Raw genomic sequence first — 20,568 nt, forward strand, 5'->3', positions numbered from 1 at the left:
TGTTTAAAAAAAAAAAAAAAAAAAAAAAAAAAAAGGTGGAATATCTGATTAAGGACCCTGTTAAAAATGCACTTAAAAGGACAACCGATTCTGAAAAGCAAACTCGACTTGAGATTAATAAATATGTAAGTAATTTTACTGTATATTACAGAAGATTTTCTAAGGCAACTGGTGAACAAAATACAATAGATCCAACAACCCCGGAGCCCACCTATCCTGATGTCAAAGAACCCCCTCCCCCTTTCCCCATAGTGAAATAAAACTGAACGCTAACATGTGCCAAACTACAATAAACCCCAAAAAAACGCAGTGAAAGATAAATAAAAAGTAATATGCGTGTCTTTGCTGAATCATTGAATATCTTCCCCGACTGATAGGCAGGGACACAATTTCACTGGCATGACGTGTAAATGTGCGTGAAATGTATCTAGATTAATAGATCAGAGCTCATATATTTTGGGTAAAACAAACTTTGAAAAAAATAAAAATAAAAAAAGCCTTATTTAACACAAAAGGCAATAGGATTTGAAACTGCTTGTAAGCAGGCTGAAAAAACAAAAACAAATTACATCTGTTTCAAGGAGACACTGCCCCACAATTTCATCCTCTCTTTTTTCTTGACATAAAACTCTAAAATCCACTGTGTAAAATCCAACTAAAACTGATCACCCGTGACAATAAAAATGTTTCCGATGTCGCCCATTGTTCAGGGCGTCGGGACAGAGGGGTGGCAGGCCCGGTGGCTTCCTCGTCTGAATTCTAAAAATGCTACAGGTCCGACAATCGCAACAAGAGACAACTCCCCGGGGTCGTCCGGCCACGAAGAGTGACAATAAGGCTCGTTTTTGGGGTGTCGGATGAGGTCACTCATGGAGACCCGGTTTAGATATCGTATGGGAAGGGCAGCGTTCAGACAGTGGGTTTGACTTACATCTGTGCGCTGGCCGAGCGGTCGACGGCGGGAACAGCTGAAGAAACAGTCGCAAGAGACGTTTTGTTTGGCTTTGTCTTTTTTCCCCAGCCCAACGGCGTGAAAATGCACAGTCCAAAGACTGAAGCAGCCACCACTTTCCTCTTCCACCTGCCTCCACCTCCGTCCTAGCTGTGGTTCTGCTGTTGCTGCTGGCTGTGGATCAGGCCCAGCTTGCTCTTCAGGCCCTGGCAGAGGGCGGACATACTCCGGTTGTCCTCCAGGAGCCTGCTGTGCTCCTGGACCAGGCGTGAAGAGCTTTGCCGCTCCCGCTCGTCCCGCTCCAACTCAGAGATCAGCTGCATCCTGAAGAGTTGAGGGGGAGGGAGAATTAGTTAGAGTGCAACTAGTTTATTTATATATGCACACACACACACACACACACACACACACACACACACACACACACACACACACACACACACACACACACACACACACACACACACACACACACACACACACACACACACACACACACACACACACACACACACACACGATCAAAATTGGAAAGCTGTTCCAATTCATCAGTTGCAGCCAGAATAGGAGCTCTGTGTTCGAGTCACCTGGAACAAAGAGTTGTTCCATTTTGCGACTCTTGGTTGGTTTGATTCAGTTGGTGTAATGTACAGCGAGCGAGGGAGGGCTTGGGGAAACAATGAACGACAACCGGAAGAGTTGGTTGAGTTCTGATTTGTGAATAGAATTCTCGTGAGAATCAGCTAATTTTGTCTTAAATATTTATCTTGGTGGAACGCAAAGAGTAAATCAGTCACATTCAAGATGAACTGTGCCAAATGCCTTTGGTTTTAATTTGGTTCTCAGTAATTCTTTTCAGTTTGTGAGTCGAAGATTCACTCGCTCGCCCAATCTTTTGATGGTGTGACTCCTTATGCTGCTTTCACATGGAACACGGTAGATTGGAGATGGCAAACAGCACTTCCTCAACGGCGAGGGGGAGCTACCACGGCAACACGTGATGATATATTGCTATGGCGATGTACAAAGATTCCAATAAAATATATTTAACTAAATTAGTAATGCATGTAGCTCTAAAATGCAGCTTACTATTAATATTTCATTGCAAACTTAAATTTATTTTAAATTTCCCTCCAAAACCTATTGTTATTAATACAGGGACTCCTCACTTAACAACCGAGTTCCGTTCCTCGGACCAGGTCGTTAAGTGAATTGGTTGATAAGTGAGGACCTGTGTTATTTCACGGTAAGGGGGCGTGGCCATTGTGAACGCTAGTGTCGTTAATACTGACAGACTGCGACAACGACACTGAGAACGGTGATGAGATGAATACAGTGTATATAGTATATATAATATATATAGTATATATAGTGTATATGGTATATATAGTTTATATAGTATATATAGTGTATATGGTATATATAGTGTATATAGTATATAAAGGGTGATGCGCGATGAGATGCTTGATGCTGAGACGCTGCGGTATTGTACGCAGCGTACAATACAGACTGGTCAGAGAGCTGGTTGTAAGTCTGAACGGTGGTTAAACAGGTAGGTCGATAAGTGAGGAGTACCTGTAGTTGGTTAACTTTACACAAGCCAGCTATAAAGTATCATATTCATCTCCAAGCAGGTTTGACAATGGATTATTTTGCGTTATGGATATATTTATGGATACTGTTATGCGGCCTTGAGAGAGCGCATCTATAGAGATCTGTTTCCTGGTTTTGATCAATGATCTGTTAACTGAGAACACTGCTCTAGTAAGTCTGGTTGCTAAACACCAGAAATTAAAAAGGACCTGTGACCTTTTGTCAAAGGTCATTTTTTGTTAATTGCATCTTAAAGCATCGTCTATGTGGCCGATGCTAGAATTGAATATGTGAACCGCTATAAAGCCAGCTATTGTACCTTGACAAAATATTCATCATTAAGAAAACAACCCCCAGAATCACAAGGGTCTCAAAATGTTCACATGACAGATTAATAGTTATCTTTGCGAGTAATATACCAAAATACTTGTAAAATATGTGTAAAAGGTTTGCATAGATGACAAACACTGCAGTAGGCTGTTTTCTAGACACATTTTTGTCCTTGCATGTGTTAGTTTGGGTAATTCCTTCTCAATCCACATACAGTAATTAAACACCAATTTGTGCTTCATTTCACTTCAGGCACTTCTCACATATAGAGGCAAAAAAATAAAAAAATAAATTTTATATATATATATATATATATATATATATATATATATATATATATATATATATATATATCTCCCCTTGAAACTAGACCTGCGAAACATGGAAGAATTGTTCATGATAATATTGTTACTTTGGTTTGAGAAGTGGGCGGAGGGGACAATAAAATGGGGAGTCTGGGGTTCTCCCCCAGAAAAAAACATTGCAAATCAAATGCCATTTCCTGCATTTATAGACATACATGCATTAGGAGACACAGCTGCCCCGTAACAAATTACGGCCGCGCTGACACACAGGATTCAACTGCGAGGTAACTGCGAGCAAAATTGAGTCTGGTTACAATTGTAAATGTGTTTTATTCTACTGAGTGCTAGTAGTAGAGAAAATGTCTGACACATCCTTTGTTTTAGGTTAACCTTTGCAAAGTAGCGAGTTACTGGAGGTCAACCACCACTTCAACCACCACCAGGGATTTGCCCCACAGACACTCATACCAAGGGTGTGTGTAGGGTTTTGGGGAGGCAGTGGACCAAACCACTGTGAGGCATACAGTATGAGGGGTGGGCACAATCTTTCTAAACTTAAAAACACACTGTTTTGCGCCTAAAATTAGCACAAATGCTTTCAATGTGTATTATGATATTATTTAAAATGATAAAATTATGTTTATAATGATATATTAAGGGGGACAACTCTCTGTTTTTCCCCAGGAAGGGGAGGTCCAGACCCCCCTTGCCCCCACTGCCATTTCAGCATCCGCATAATATGTACAATAATACCGCAGCGTTTTGAATTGGTTGATCAGTTTTTGAAGGTGTCACAAATGTAGGATATTGGAAATAATACGCCAATCAGTCTATCCCAGGTCAAGTGACTGGTGCACTCTTGAGCTACAGTAGGGCGGCAGTCAGTGTGCCGGCGCAAACTTACTTCCTTTGGACGAGGAGGGCGATCTCCGTCTGGACTTTCAGGTATTCCTGGGCCATCCTGCAGTGCTGCTCAAACACGGCCATGGACTCTTTGGAGTTGGGGCAGGGGTCCAGAGGCTGAAGCAGACACAGATCAGACTGCATTAGCCGTCAACACAACGTTTGATACAGTGCTCAATACCAGGTTGTGGTCGACCGTATTTCTCAGTGAAACTCACCGGTCAGGTGGGATTTGGTGAGTGGAAGGATTTGGACTTGACTAATAATGGCTGGGTATTATTTTTTGTGGACATTTGACGTGCTATTGGCCAGTTTCACTGGATGGAAGATTACTTGTCATTTCTGTGCTCCTATTAGGTAGTATAAAAATAATCTATGAATTCTATTAAAATAAAACCAAATATATTTTGTAATTTACTAATAGATTCTTCTGATAGATGTAAATGAAGTTGATGTTAAACAGGTAGGAAACATTTAAATGCAATTTTTAATTTTAATGGGACAACAAGGTGGTAAACACATTATATATTCCCAAACCCCCATATAAAACCAGTGATGAGAGTAATTACTAAATAAATAAATGAATAAAATTAAGTGAAAAATCTAATTTCGCCATACCCGTAATTGGTGATCCAGTGTCACATAGGCCATGGGAATAGAGCTGTCCGCACCATTGGTAGCTAATGACAAACAGGCACAGTTTATAATTTACATTCAAGGCATAGACATGGTATAACATAAACAGCTGAACATGCGGAATAGTACATATTTATGTTTGTGGCCACTAGCATACGGCATACATGTGACCCAGCATCATCAAATCCTGCCTATTGTTAAAATAGGGTTTCAAAACACACTGTATACACCCACAAAAGAGAGAACCATTGCTGCACTGCACTGCCCCTTAGTGGTTTCATGTGGAAAATGGTTTCTGTTTAAAGTGTCGGTCTTTCAATCGCACTGTCATGAACTAAAGAATCTGAAGTGAGGGATAAAAGATGCCCCTGTAGTGCTTAGTGACTGCTTGAAATTGACATCTGCACTATTGAAGAACATAACATTTTTTCAAGAACTTTCTTTCTTTGAAAGTAGCGTTTTGAAATCTAAAGAAGGTTTCAAGTTTCAGGTTCACCACGTCCTGACCCTCCGCCCTATCAAAAAGGTCTCCTACCCGTAGGACTCAACGGCATCCTCATCTCTGTTTGGCCAACGATGGAGGCAGGCCCGGCGGAGTAGGCGGGGCTGTGGGAGCGCCCAGGCTGAGTCTCGGCACTGGACCTTCTGGACAGGGGCAAATTGGCCCTCAGCGTCCCCGTCTGCAAGGTGGAATTCAAAGTGAAACCAATACTGAAGCCATTCCAGAGTCCAGGACCCATGCAAAGAAAAATATTTCTAATATATCTCTCTATCTATCTCTCTCTCTCTCAACTTTGACAAGAGCAAAATTGTGATGGCTAGAGGACTGGGTCAAAGCATCTCCAAAACTCCAGGTCTTGTGGGGTGTTCCAAGTATGCAGTGGTTAGTACCTACCAAAAGTTGTCCAAGGAAGGACAACTGGTGAACTGACGACAGGGTCATGGGCACCCAAGGCTCATTGATGCGTGTGGGGAGTGAAGTCTAGCCCGTCTGGTCTGATCCCACAGAAGAGCTCCTGTAGCATAAATTGCTGAAAAAGTTCATGCTGCTATGATAGAAAGGTGTCAGAACACACAGTGCATCACAGCTTGCTGCGTATGGGGCTGCGTAGCCACAGAGTGGTCAGAGTGCCCATGCTGACCCTTGTCCACGGCCGAAAGCGCCTACAATGGGCACATGAGCATCAGAACTGGACCATGGAGCAATGGAAGAAGGTGGCCTGGTCTGATGAACCATGTTTTATTTACATCATGTGGATGGCCGGGGTTAGGGTCCGCTCCGGTCCAGCATGGTATGTGCTGGAACAACAAGCCCGTTTCATGGGGGACCCACCTCACAACGTACAACTTAAAGGATCTGCTGCTCATGTCTTGGTGCTAGATACCACAGGACACCTTCAGTCAGAGCTTCGGTCAGAGCTGTTTTTGCGGCACGAGGAAGACCTACACAATATAGTTAAAATATTGGAGCTCCAACAGTGAATTCTACAGGAAGCAGCACCATGGCACGCTAGGTCTGAACGCTGCGCCACCGCGTCCGGCGGACTTCTACAGTGATACCTCGGTTCACGTGTGCATATTGAACTGGAGGGGGCATACCAAACGGTTCGATAACATAGCGTGTACTACTGCCTCCCTAATATACACACACACAGACACACACAGACACACACACACACACACACACACTCACCCCAATTGATAAGTGTTGGGAACACATTCTAGGCCTAATTTTTGATCACCAGCTCATCCTCATGAGTCATTCCCTGATGTGGGGACGCTCCATTACAAGTGAATTATACCTTGGAAGTCTTGAACTGCAGGGGATATTTGGTCTCGATGCTCTTCAGGGTTTCCTCTCGGCCCTGCAAGCCTCCCTGTTCCATGTTGCCTTCGCTCCTGTTGCTGTTCATGGTGTAGTCGGCATAAGACCCTATGGAGGAAGCAAGGGGAGGTCGGGTGCAAAGACGGCGCCGTTACAGTAAAACCGGCTAGTGGCTGCTGGACTCAGTCCGACAGCACGCAAACTGCAATGCTGCACAAGTTCACCTGAGGTTCTACTCACCGGTGCTCGTGGAAGAGGAAGAGCCACTTCTGTTGCCCGAACACTGGTGCGGCAGCTGGAGAGGCTCATCTGAACCCGGGAAATACTGCAGATAGCGTGTAGGCGCCGTTAAGAGAGAAAGAAAGAAAGAAGAAGAAGAAGAAAACGCAAGTTAAACCCAAGAAATATAATTGAGGTCAAGAAAAAGAAAAGACATGATATTCTTTTTCCACTTTTTTCCTTCTACACACATACCTTTTGTGTATATACACACACGGGAACGTCGTACCTTCATGAGATGGCTCATGATGTTCTTCACCTCCTCCATGGAGGGTCTCTGGCTCGGGTCCTTGTCCCAGCAGCGGGTCATCAAGCTCTCTATGGGCCGTGGGAGGTCTTTGATCAGAGGGGGCCGAGTGCCTGCGAACACGGTTCCCCCTTGTGAGCTCACTTCTCTACTGGAGCATCCCTGAATATATCTTCATGGCTGGTGAAGTGCTGCCAGGACACTTCATTTTGGACCCAAAATAATAACAACACACTAGGACTTCAGTAGGACCAAACAAAGTCTCTTTTACTTAAAAGGTTCGCTGTTTTCAACCCGGTCCATATTAAAATGTGGGCGACCATCATTTGTAACTGTTCATAGCACAACCTTGCTGAATTCTTTACTATTGAAAAAAACTCACAGCTCCGCCCAGCTTCTCACTGTGCCTAAATGCAGTCCAACGGGGGCAAACATTTTTATTTTCGGAATAACATAGAAAGGACTGTCTCACGATAATGTGAGCTCCCTTTCTGAGTGAAGCGTTTTTGACAAAAGGCCTTCACGAACCCACATTTTAATATGGCCTGGGTTGAAAAATGGCAAACCCATCCATCAAATGTGTTGAAAGATCAAGGGGGTAAAAAGGAGCAAGCCGGGTGAAACTTAACTAACTTGGGAATAACATTTCTTCAACAGCACAACATCTACTAACAGGAGGAAAACCATTGTATCCATGTATGCTTTCATTACGTGGACTGACCTCTGTGGACAGCCCACATGATGCAGAAGGCCAAGCCCCCGATCTCGTCGAAGGGCTTCCTGCGAGTGATCACCTCCCACAGGATGATCCCCCAGCTGTACACATCGCACTTCTCGCTGTAGTTAATGCCTGCCGGATGCAAACAAAAGATGACAAATTGACAAAAAAAACAAAAAAACAAAACAAAAAAAAAAACCTAAAGACTACGGGAGCGGAGCCGAGAGCTTCCTGAAGGGCCGCTCACCTTCAAACACCTCCGGCGCCATCCAGGCTGCGCTGCCCTTGTTGTTGGTCATGTGGGTCTGGATGTCGCACGCCGTTCCGAAGTCGCAGATCTTCAGCACGGTTCCCGCCGCCACCAGCAGCAGACTAGAAAGGGAGAGATTTATATACTCATAGGTACAAAAATACATATATTTAAAAAATGGTCTTGTAGTGCACTAGAAGGTTCTTTGTGTTACTTGGGTGGCTTAAGGTCACGGTGTACGAGGGCCTTGGGCTTCATGGCGTGCAGATAGGCCACGCCCTGAGCGCACTGCAGACACCAGCTCATGGCGTGAGATGCTGTATAGTGGGCCAAGGGTTCGGCACCATGCAGGACTGGGAGGGATTTAGACGGGGGAGAGCAGCGTAAAAAAAAAACAACAACAACCCACAAACGGAAGAAAAGACTCCAAGCCGTGAACTGCCAAGCACAGGAACAGATACGGTAAAATGATGCAAACTTCCATATTGCTTTAACTGTTTGGATACGTCAATTTGAGAAAGAAGAGGTAATCAAAAAAAGCAAACGCATGAGTCCCAACCCTATGACAGTCGCAATCGAGAAGCGGAAATAGTGACATTTAAAATGACTTAAAATCATGACAACAAAAGAGGTTCATCACACTGCTCACGTCTAGCATCAAAGTAGACAAAAACTCGGCCCCCTCCCCTAAATAAAACTCCCTCTTACATTTCAGATCTCAGATTGGGACACATTATAGGTCGTAACGTATCATGAGAGATTCAGACCGAAGGAAATGTCGTCAACAACATCACCATATGGCAATAACTAAAAATCAAAAAAGGAGATCTTAGACAGATGAGAATATTAAATAACCGCCCATCCCCTCCATGCTTGAATCCGACATGAACTTTCCGGTCGCGTTTGCTTTGTCTTACCATTATATAGGGAGCCACACTCTGCATACTCCATGACAAGACAGACCTGCAACACAAACATTGCACAAAAAGCATTTGTCTTCCTCTCAACTAAATGGTATACACAATACACGGATAGATCGGAGAAATGTATTAGACGGCACCGGCTTACTGGGTTGTCACAGGACCCGTACAGCTTCACTATGTTGGGGTGGTTGACCCTGGAGAGCTGACGGAGCTGTTGGGGAAGCGTATGGACACGAGAGTTTCAAGACTTTAAGATGGATTCTTGGATCATGGTAAGATGAGGCGAGGCAAGAGTTCCCCGCAAAGTCGACGAAAGAGACGACGTGAGCCAATTTTTTGATTTGATTCTGTAATCAAGACTTAAACGGATGGATGGATGGATGGATGGACTTTGCTATATACCGGTATGCCCAGATCTCGATAAATAACGGTTTCAGGTTATTTCGGCTTTCAGACGCGTGACTACAGGTTAAATGCAAAGAAGGACAAAGAAAGACTGCAAAGAGACCTCAACGCCGAACGAGTTCCTTTCGTTTTCGCTCTCGATGGTCTTGATGGCCACGTCTTTGCCTTTCCACTTGGCCTTGAAGACGACGCCGAATGTCCCCCTGCCGACCACCTGCAGACAGAGACAGGGAGAGAGGAGGGGGAGAAGACAAACCCCCACCCCACCAAAAAAATAATAATAATAAATCACTGTACTGTAGGTGTCTTCATAGGAACCCCAATCCCAAATCCACCTCCCAGGCTTTTCTGTGTGGAGTTTGCATGTCCTCCCCAGGTGAAGTGTATCTTCTTCATGGTAGTGGGGGCACCCCAGGTTCAGGTAGTTGAAAGTCACCATATTTTGAGTCAATAAATTGGTGTCTGGGAGGGGAGCGAGATCCAACATGAGTAAAATCAGCTGGCCTCCAGTGCATGGGTGGAGCAAAAACATGGCCAGGACATTTGACTTGTTCCTGAACCTGGAGTGGCACCACCTCTACCAGAACAAGAACAATCACAACGACCACTATGATCCCTCGTGTCCGCGTTGGTTAAAAAAACTAAACAAAAGAAAAAAAGATCAGTTTACATCAGCCCGAGAAAATGGGGGTTTTATGGCTCCCGGGAATCCTTGTGCACGATGCCGAAAAGTTTCAACGACCGGGATGTCAATCAACGCTCTCACCTCCTCCATCTCAATGTCTTCATTGTGGATGTCCTCAAACGGATATCCAGGCGGTGTCTCCAGCATCACGGCTGCATAACAACTCAACCCACGACGCGATCGGGTTTTGTTTTTTTGGCACGAACTTCAGCTGGTATGTTCCGGGGACGGGGGTATGTCACTTCTACCTCGCCATTCGCAATCCTTTCCACTCGCAGGCGGCGGCGGCGGCGGCGGCTGCGGGTGCAGGAAGTGTTGGCTGTCGTGACGGAAGAGTCGCGAACGATTCGTTCCTGGGGAACACGTGTTTTAAATGACCCGGGAGTGGGGAGTCACTCCGGTTGTAGAGTCTTTCGTTCGTTTTGTGTGGCTCGGTAACCGCAGCCGGGCCCACAGGCATTCACGGTGTGCCTGTGAACGAAAACAGCAACGTGCCCAAAATATGCTCAAGCAATATTTAGCACGATTCATGTTGAATGTGTCTGCTTTGCATGTTGGATTCCACCAAAAAATACAAATACAACTTTTGAGAGACTTATATATATTTTTTATTTTTTATTTTCTTACTCCGGCTCATAGTTCACCGTAAGCCCCCACTCGCATACCAACTATCAATCCAGGGAAGCGTCGCAACATTTGAACGACTCTTTTATACTGCGTCACTCGTCAGGAACCGAATCTTGAAAAAAGAGTCGTACCTTCCATCACTAGTTGGTTGGTGGGGCGTTCAGCGTCGGAAGCGCTTACAGTTGGCTTCAGATCCCCCAGAGAGGCCGATTCTTGTCGGGTGTAGACCTGTGTATCTAGCGTTTACTTTCCTTGTATTCGGGGAATCGCCCTTCTTCGTTCTTTGAGTGGGTTCAAACGCGCTTGGGCGGACCGCTGTGTCGTTGGCGGTCGTGGAGAGTGATCTTGAACGCTCACTCACGCTTTGTTGTCATTTCCCTTTCGCGCGAACACCGCTAGCGGGCGCTGGTTCCGCTACCATGAGGTACAAAAGACTGTATTTCTCTCTCTCTCTCTCTCTCTATATATATATATATATACATATCTATCTATCTATCTATCTATCTATCTATCTATCTATCTATCTATATATATGTATAGTTTGGGTGAACTGTATGTCAGAAAATACTGTATGACGCGCTCGGTTTTTCCAGTACATCAGCGACTACTTTGATCAGCTGGATGTTTAACATTTTCCATGAATAAGAGTTTAACGTGGACCGATTATGTAAAACTCAGCTTTTCATTGCCTGTGCACGTACATGTGGGTCTCTGATGGGCCTGCAAGCACACAAATTGTGAAACGAGACCACCTCGTCGGTTTCTTTGTGGTCACTGATCAGATTTCATAAAACAGGTGATGAGGTAAGCCATGCAGATTTGTCTCCAAAGCCTACGTCAGGTTGGGTCTCCCTAGAACTAGAACCGCCCCCGTCTGAGTAATTCCACCCACGGCTTGAGCCACCGCTACTGGGTCCGGTGCCTAAGAGCTAAGCTAAGAGCTATGCATGGGAAGTGCTCTGTTGTTGGCTGCAGAGACCAGCACAAACCTTTCAAAAGAAAGAAGAATAACTTCCAACCGTCCGTGACAAAACTGCTGACGATGTCAATTTAAGTATTTGAAAAATAATTGTGTATTGTCGGGAACATTCATCTGCTGAGCGAGTCGTGCAAAGTCGGAACAAACTTTCAAATCAGGCCTTGTGGATCTAGTATGAGTGAAGATTCAGCAACTGGATTTCTTATTTCTCGCCTCAAATTTGTTCAAAAACCGATTTTGCTGGACTGATGAGGTGAAATCAGTGAGTCGGAATCAGAGGTTTACGTATTTCATACAACGGAGCCAGGAACTCAAGCTTAAACCCCACTGGCTCACAGAACTAGGGGCCTTAGCGGGGTGACGCAACCCACTGGAACAGAGCATCCTGGAGCAGGATGGTTTCCAGCAGCGATTCCCAACCTATGGGCTGTGGCCCACTGGTGGGCCGTGAGGGAATTGCAAGTAGGCCGCCAAATCATGGTCAATACCATGAAATAAAAAAGATTTCATGGTATTTTTTCTTTAAAACCTTCAAAAATGCATCATCACTGACAGGTGGGAACTTATGGTAGGGCGTACTACGTCCAAGCCGGACAATGATCGACGTGCATCTACATTTTTGAACTTGAGGTGATAATCAAAATTGATAACTGGCTAGCATCAGGCACACTGAAAATGAAAGAAACCATTGGTACATCATCCACAAGGGAAGTCCCAGCGGGACATTGGACAGGCAGGACAGTCCCGCCTGTCAAACAAAAAAGAGAGGTTCGAAGAAAGTATAGCGCCGAATATCATTGGGATTGTTTTGGACAGGCACGTAAGACGAACCGTTACCGCTTTGCATGGTTTGTTCCGAGGTTTTATCAAATGAAGCACTGAAGCCATGTAAACTGCGCCGTCACCTCAAGACAAAACACCAACTGTACATGTCCAAGCCACTAGAATTTTTAGATAATAAACTCAAAGAATATCAAGGCAAAAAGAAAGTCATCAAAACGTCATGTATGGGCACCGAGATCGCAAATCCCCGTCTGTCCAACAGACCTGTGCGATTTCTGATGCCTTTCCCGACGACGTATCTCTGTGAGACTGGCTTTTTGGCGTTTGTGGCATTGAAAACGAAATACAAGAAAAACGGAATATTGATCCAGATCTTCGCCTGAGACTGTCGTCCCTTGAGCCAGACATCAAGCATTTGGTGTCTGCCGTGCAACATCAGCCTTCTCATGAGATGAGTTAATAATAACGTGCTCCTGTTGTTGTTAGTTTTGCCAGCGCGGGCGTGAGTCGTGAGTTTTAACCCAGGCCTTTTTTTGTTTTACCTCTACTGCACTGTATGTATGAGAATGCATGTGATTGTTAAAATATACGTCCTCTGAGAACGCACTGTTTGGCTCCCGTATTGCTTTTGGTCCGATGTAGGCCGCGAACACTTTTAAGATTTTCAAGTAGGCCGCAAGTCCGGAAAGGTTGGGAACCGCTGGTTTAGAGGCATGTCAGAATGGCTATGTGGGAGTCTCTACCCACATGTACGGGTTTAGGGAGGGAGACTGAGTTGTTCAGGCAGTGGAGCGCCGACATGGCGAGGATTTTATAAAGAATGTTAACAGAAAGGCTCACTTGGCAAAACAGGATGATAAACTAAAAGGGATTCACAGAGTTTGTTTCGTGTGGACGTGCTCCGGCCTGCAGGTGTTTCCGCGTCCTACTCCTCAGCCCCCCCTGAAAAGACAAAACAACATATGAAGACTCTCCCAGCTGGGTCCGACCAATCAGCGCTAAAGAGGCTGATTGGGCAGACCCGGTGAAGCTGCGAGAACCCCTTTATAGCTCTGGTAGTTACCAGTAACGCTCCTCCAAATGGTTGCTTTTTAATTTACCCCAGGTTTTGACAGATCTGGGGAAAACTACATTTCCTACTATGCACCTTGAACATGGAATGATCTACAAGAGGATCTAAAATGAGTCACATTTATATTCATTGATAAATTTAAGCGCATCTTAAAGAATGTGGTGATGGAGGCATGTGGTTGTTTTTCTTGAGAGTCCATTGTGTTTGTATAGCTGTTCTTCTGTTTTATTGTGGATTAAAAAAAAATAATAATACACACAATTCACTTGTATATAATTCATGTATTGATAGTGAATATGGTGACATCCAAAGTAATCATTAATTACGTTGTTATTTTCGGACCGAAACTCGTCGCATGAGTTGGAAATTATGAACTGATCCTGGAGCCTCAAGCCTTCTTGTCATTTGTCGGATTTGGTGTGGCGCATGAAGGCTCCGTTCAAAGCAACTGACGGACAAAGAGAAGCCCGGAGCAGAACTTTGCAGCACAGAGGTTTTTTGTACTCGCAGTACACACTGTGGAACACTGGCTTTGGTGAAGCAATAATTTATATTAAAAAAAAGTTATGTATAAACGGCATTGTTTAAAGCAATTTTTACACAAGGCAGACACAAGGCATGAGGCTGGGTCTGGAGCAAGAAGCAGACATATCGAGGAGCTATGCACAGTGGTAGTACGTCCTGATGCAGTTCAGTCGAGGTGAAATCATCAAAAGCGGAGAACGTGTCTCAGGTGAAACACCTAAAGATGCAGCATGGGCAATGAGCAATCCTGAAGCACACATACATGTATCACTGGCAAGTTCATGGGCAGATAGATATTACTGGCCTGGACTGCAGGAACAGTTTCATAGTTCTAAGAACTTTTGGAGGAACCCTCCCTGCTTTTGTGTCCGCACTGCAGGAACTATCGTAGTTCTTAGTACGCCGTTTTGAGGGGCTTTTCTAGCTCCTACTCCAGGGTGGGACTAACCGGAAAAAACAGGAACCTTCCGTGATGTAAGTTCCGGTGATTAGTCCAAACGTAAGTCTACGGCCCCTCGCTGGTCCCTCAGAGTGAGGACAGTCCGCCACAGTCGAGCCACATCGCTCCGGGCAGGGACCAGCCCACGTACACTGTCATAATAAACTAACCAATAAAAATAAAAAACAATTAAAATAGTACTTTCATCGTGGATGTATTTATTTCATTCATTTTATTTTCCGACGTTAATTCAATGAAACAAAAAAATCCGCATGTGGTGCCCTGATATGAACCCTTGCCTTACGAAAGTTGGAGCAAACGTTTAAACTAGGCCTTGTAGATCTAATATGAGTGAAGATTCAGCAACTGGATTGCTTATTTCTCACCTCAAATTTGTTCAGAAACAGGTTTTGGTAGATTGATAAGGTGAAATACATGAACGTTACAAACTGTGCTGATGTGGACCATAAAGATGGGAAGAAAAGACAACAGGAGTGAGAGTGTGGCTCTTCTGCGCTTGAGTTTCTCCAAGAACTCGCCACATTTCTTGTCCAAACCACAGGATAAGGAATCATGCACAGGATAGCACAGTGGCAAAACAAACACAAACAAAAAAGAAAGTTCAGTTACTTCCTTTGCCTCCAACAAGTTGACACAATGATAAAAAACATTATTCTCCCATTCATCATTTCCTAGCGCTTACATTTTTTTTAACCCCTTTTCCAATTTGATCAATCTTAGTTATCGACCGATGATTGGGCAAGGTTTATTTTTTGGAAATATTTTGATACTTTTTAACACTTTATAATTATTAGGATTATTATGATCATGATGATTATTCTTTCAATGATTAAAAAATGCAATTATTTAAATCTTCTGCATTCCAGTTACAGTTTTCATGCCAGGTCATTGCACTTTATCTTGAAGAGTAAATCACATTAAATTGATAACTGTGTTGAAAGTAAATATAATTTAGCCTATTTTCTAATTGGTATCAGCTCCTCCACAACTCCTTTGTTTATTAATGCTTTATTACACTGTAATCAATGTCATTAGAGTGACAGGAGTCCATAATTGTCCACAGTTTTCCACAGTACATGCACAAGGATCTCACCATCTCTTGGCAGTAGAGGGAGCTTTAACACCACATTTATACTCCGTGGGAATAGATCTACGGTAAGGTCATTGCATGGGAATTTCTCAGTGTCTTTTTAAAATTTCCCATACCTTCATATAAGAACAAAAAAAAAGCCATATCTTTTCCTCAGAGGATAGCTGGTTAGAGTTGTGGCGCTGGGGGAAATGGGAAAACCTCAAACTCCAACCTCGGTGTACGGCCTTCTGGCATGTGGAAAAAGCAGAATGTTAAGTATCGGCGACAAGCGTCACGATTCGCAGGCCTCTGAAGCGTTCAGAGGAAGAGAGGGAACTCATTTTTCACACGGAATCTGTGATGCGTTGCGTTGTGCCGTGGGCGGACTCTGACAAGTGGAAACCGGGCGGGATGACGCTCCGCAGACAACTGGCTTTGTGAGGGGTTAAGGGGAGGTGGGGTGGGGTAGGGGTGGGATGTCGAGATGGTTTCTGTGTGATGCTAACAGCACGGGGTAGGGGGGGTAGAGGGGCCCGGTCTCGATTAGCGGCGAAAAGTTTGTCTTTCTTTGGAGATTGGGCTCGGCGGAAAGATTTCGTTGAATTTTCGGACTCGTTCGTTCGTTTGATTCTGTCGGTCGAGAGCCAGAAGAGTCCGGTTCGGCTCTGAGCTGTGGATGGGATCCTCACGGATTCCTCCTCATTTCGGTGACTCGAGTCGCTTGAAAGATTTGTTCGCCGCTAAGAAATCGTTTGCGAGTCTTGCATCACTAATCCCCGTCAGTCGGGTGAATCCATTCCCTCAGGCTGTTGCAGCAGCTGACAAGGTCGATCTCCCTGGGAGGAAAACAATTCACGGCCTCTGTGTTTAGGATGAAAGGCTGGTTCTACTGCTGGGACTGACTTCGGCCATTTACTTGCAAAATCATTTGAATTTCTCCTTAATTAAATGCGAGAGATACTCGCAGACCGATATCTATTATCGGGTCCGATGGAGTGCGGTGTCCTGTACTCATAGAAGCTGTTGTGAGAAATGCGGTAACGCATCTAAATCTGAGGCCAAGGCAACCTGACAGAGTTGCGTTGAATGGAGTTCCTGCTTGCTCGTTTTGTTTCTGCAACTATGGAACTGTGACGGTTTGATGTTGGCATGAAAGGAATTAGCTGGCATCTCAAATATACTTGTATGTGCAGGCGAGACACACAGAAGATGTGTGTGTGCGGGCGTGTGTGTGTGTGCGTGTGAGAGAGAGAGAGAGAGAGAGAGTGACTGCAAAAGGAAGCAAATTGAATAAACAGGAGTGAAAGTATGTATGTTGATGTTAGTACAAAAATACCCCCTGCTGAGTGCATGTGCATATATGTGTGTGTGTGTGTGTGTGTGTGTGTGTGTGTGTGTGTGTGTGTGTGTGTGTGTGTGTGTGTGTGACAGAACATGTGTACATATTTGACAGGAAAGTCGAAGGAGCCGCTCCGGGACTGGAAGGCACAGGGCCGACTCTTTCTTCTCCCGACTGTTTGGATTGGTTAAACCAAACAAATCCCCCTGGCCAAGCGGTAGGCTGCAGAACGTAAAGGTTCTCCCTGGAGCTCTCCCGCTACTTTAGGCTAACCTCTTCCAGATGATTTACGGGCGCACTCGAGACATCTCACGCTCCTGGCCGGCCGGCGATCGCCGTGGCCGGGGGACCTTCACCGGGCCACTTTCCTTCCTACGTTGTTAAAACTGCATTGGGCGATATTTTAGCCAATCAAATTGAATGGGAACGGACTCCCGGTAAAGCGAAGGATCGCTAAATACCGCCAGTCGCCCTTGAGAATCATCCCCCCAATCTATGAGTGATAAAAGGTTTGACTCTTTTAACAGATTTGCCTCTTTACGAGTGACTCAGTCACTTGGGGTGGATAAACAGAAGAGCTCTGAGCAGTGACTGGAATTCTCACAGGCCAATGCGCATCTTGCAACCGTGGGCTCTCACTTCTCGCTGGAGATAGCGACTCCCCAGTCGTTTCAAGGGTTCATTCGCCACGAGTGAATTGTTTGCGAGTTCTGCGTCGCTACAATCTAACAGAGCTAAGTCGATATTCTCCCATTGCTATAAAACCATGGCGAGCAGCTCAGAACCCCATGGTATGGCCACCTGTTTAGCTCGAAAAGCATCTGTAGCTGGTGAAGAGAGTTTAACATCAAATAGAGTAACGAATATTTGTAGAGTAAACAGAGCCAACAAATGTTTTCAATTGTTTGGTGTGATATTGTACATCCTCGCTAGACATGACTGCAGGTTACTAGCGTTTACCAATTGATTCATTCTTAGCGACCCTGCACTTTTTGTTACTTCTCTATGGAGAAGGATTAGGGCCATATGAGAAAAAAAAATATTGCAATGTGAAAAAAATACATATCTGAGAATTATATCTGAGTCCTGATTTAATTCGCACGATTCTTAAAAAAAAAAAAATATATATATATATATATTTTAAATCAATTAAATTCTGAGATTCATCTCAGAACTCTTAGAATAAAGTCAGCATTCTGGGAATAATCTCTGAATTAAAAAAAGATAAAAAATGAATGTGGCCTTAATCATCCACGTACTTCTCAGCCATCATATGTAGACTCCTTGGAAGAGAGGGTGAGGACAGAGTATTTTTTTATATCGACCGTCCAGGAATTTTGCTAATTTCACTTTAGGTAGGCTGTAGGCCTATTCTAAAGGAAGACTTCACAGGGAGGAAACACCGACAAACATATCAACCACAAAGGAACCAATCATTTGATATTTAGACCAGTTGATATTCAACATGGCAGCCTTACACATGCCTGAGCTTTGCCTTGTCGGGAAAAGTGGACCCCGCCACCAACAACGGAATCAAGCATATGGAGAAGCACACAAATTATACAAATACATTTTTAAAAAGTGAAAAAAAAGCAGAAAAAAAATGTGTATATGTAATTTGTTTTGACAAAATAATCTCATGGATTACCACTTTAAAACAGTTTGGCAACATCTTGTGTCTTTTTCTGATCTTCTCCAAAAAGCATTTTTGCAGTCTTATCACTTGTTCTAGGTACTGACCTGAGACAAAACATAAATCAGTGCACTGCTTTAGATGCGTCTGCGTTTCACAACAGCGAGTGCAGCCAAGGAATCCAAAGAAATGAAATAACGCAGATGATTGATTGAGAACACCAAGAGCTTACTACTGTTATTATTACCCTATGATTAATTGAGACATGTCCCAAACGTGCAACTCCGCCATCGGTTAACTTGCATGAACACCACCCTGCCCCCGTACGCTGGGAAAAGCAAAGCGAGAGCTTGATATTTCACCGCGGATCCAAATTAAGCGCTCCATCACTCACCAAAGAATTCAATTATTGCACTGGTAATGACTGCAAAATCGCAACGTGCACGATAAACCGTGAAAGTAAAACCGCTTAAATTATTTTGTTATTGACGATCGGGGGGAGAAAGTTGAAGAGTTCACTGTCAGGGTCACGGGCCCTTTGCAGCTGAGAACATCACCGCGATGTTTCAGGAGTCGTGTGCCAAACTAAACAGCCTGGCTGTTCCCCCTCCAGCTCACGGTAGACATGGTATTAGGCAAGACGGCGAAAGGCGAAAGATAAGGAATTGGCCCTCTCATCCCCGGTAAAACGTAGAAAAGTTGTCGGGAGTCGTTTTTCAAGACTTCGCTGTCACAGGAGGCGTTAACCGCACAAAAACCCAAAGTCTTCTCTCGGTCACTGAGCAAAAGGGGTGGAATGAACACTCTGGAGCATTTTTGTTCCTATCGCAAAATTGCAAATCCACACATCTGCATTTTGTGCAATAATGTTGACACCCGTGCAGAGCTTTGTAAATGTGCATCAAGGTATTCACCTTGACATCTTGATATGTGAGCACCATTATACTCCCCCCGCACACCCCACATTCACACACACGCCATCATGCCATAATGATTTTCATCACCCTACAATAATTGCTATGTTGCAGACGGCAGACATCTCCCAACCATCTCGTCAGACACGAGTTGTGATCTGAGGCTGACTGACTCGCTGTGGTGTGGGAAGAAACAGCCCATGCAGCAGTTTTTGGGAGCAGAAAAGAATCCGGGGTGGTTATCGCTGCCAGGACCGGACGCCTTGTCAGGCACCACATTAGTTAGAGCCGCGGTCCCACGGAACTACAAATGGAGCAAAACATTGCAAAATGTTGATGAATATTCTCAAGGAGAAAGGCTATAGGCCTGTGTTCTTACAATACTGTGGGAACTGGTTGGGTTTTGGCTTCGCCGTTGACAAGGACGGGCCAAAGACGAGACGATCCTGTGTTGTCTCAACAGTCGGTTTCTGAAACCCCTTCACCACGCCCGAGACGCTCTAATACACTGTACAGTGTTTGTCAACCACTGCGACGTGAAAGTGTTTCAAGTTTCGCTTAAAATACACAAGTAATGGAAACGACCTCTTATGTTGCAAGATCAAAATTGCAAGGCCGTATATAATTCATCATGTCAAGCCAGAATAATCAGCTTTGTGTTCCTCAGAACAAGCTCATGTCTCACACTGAAAGCGAGAACTATTATTAGTGACGTGAGGTTCGACTCTTTTGCGATTCAGTTCTTGATGAGTCACTCAGTAAAAAGTGTTGCTCAATTTTGAGGCGCTTTGTTTGTTTGATCCAGTTAGTTTAATGTCCGGGGAGCAAGTCAGAAGAGTGTGTTCAACTCTGAGTTTTAAATGTAATTCTAACAAGAATCATTTAATTCTGTCACAATTATTTAATTTGAATGCTAAATATAAATCAGTCACATTCAACATGAATTATCACAAATTCCGAGACTTTTTTTTTTTTGCCTTGGACTTATTCAAGACTAATACATAAAGTACAATAATTTAGTCTTTATTTGCAGTTTATAAGTCAAAGACTTGTTCGCCCACTCCGAGCGACTCCATTTTCATTTAAAAGATTAGTTTATTAATTAATGGCTTG

The 20,568-nt window shown here is 44.2% G+C and overlaps 1 protein-coding gene across 1 annotated transcript; it reads right to left on the reverse strand.

Annotated features, from left to right (window-relative positions):
* Window positions 1-860: 860 nt before the first annotated feature.
* Window positions 861-10,198, reverse strand: LOC307238966 (mitogen-activated protein kinase kinase kinase 7-like; the record flags this gene model as incomplete). Its single annotated transcript, XM_080012134.1, has 14 exons — window positions 861-1,276; window positions 4,085-4,200; window positions 4,702-4,763; window positions 5,255-5,399; window positions 6,522-6,652; window positions 6,785-6,869; window positions 7,053-7,183; window positions 7,792-7,920; window positions 8,036-8,160; window positions 8,253-8,391; window positions 8,956-9,001; window positions 9,107-9,172; window positions 9,470-9,580; window positions 10,133-10,198. The coding sequence occupies 14 exons, from the start codon at window positions 10,196-10,198 to the stop codon at window positions 1,099-1,101; spliced, it is 1,530 nt and encodes a 509-aa protein (XP_079868260.1). The 3' UTR covers window positions 861-1,098.
* Window positions 10,199-20,568: the final 10,370 nt, after the last annotated feature.

The sequence above is a fragment of the Zeus faber genome (assembly GCF_960531495.2).
Source record: "Zeus faber genome assembly, chromosome: 13".
NCBI lineage: Eukaryota > Metazoa > Chordata > Actinopteri > Zeiformes > Zeidae > Zeus > Zeus faber.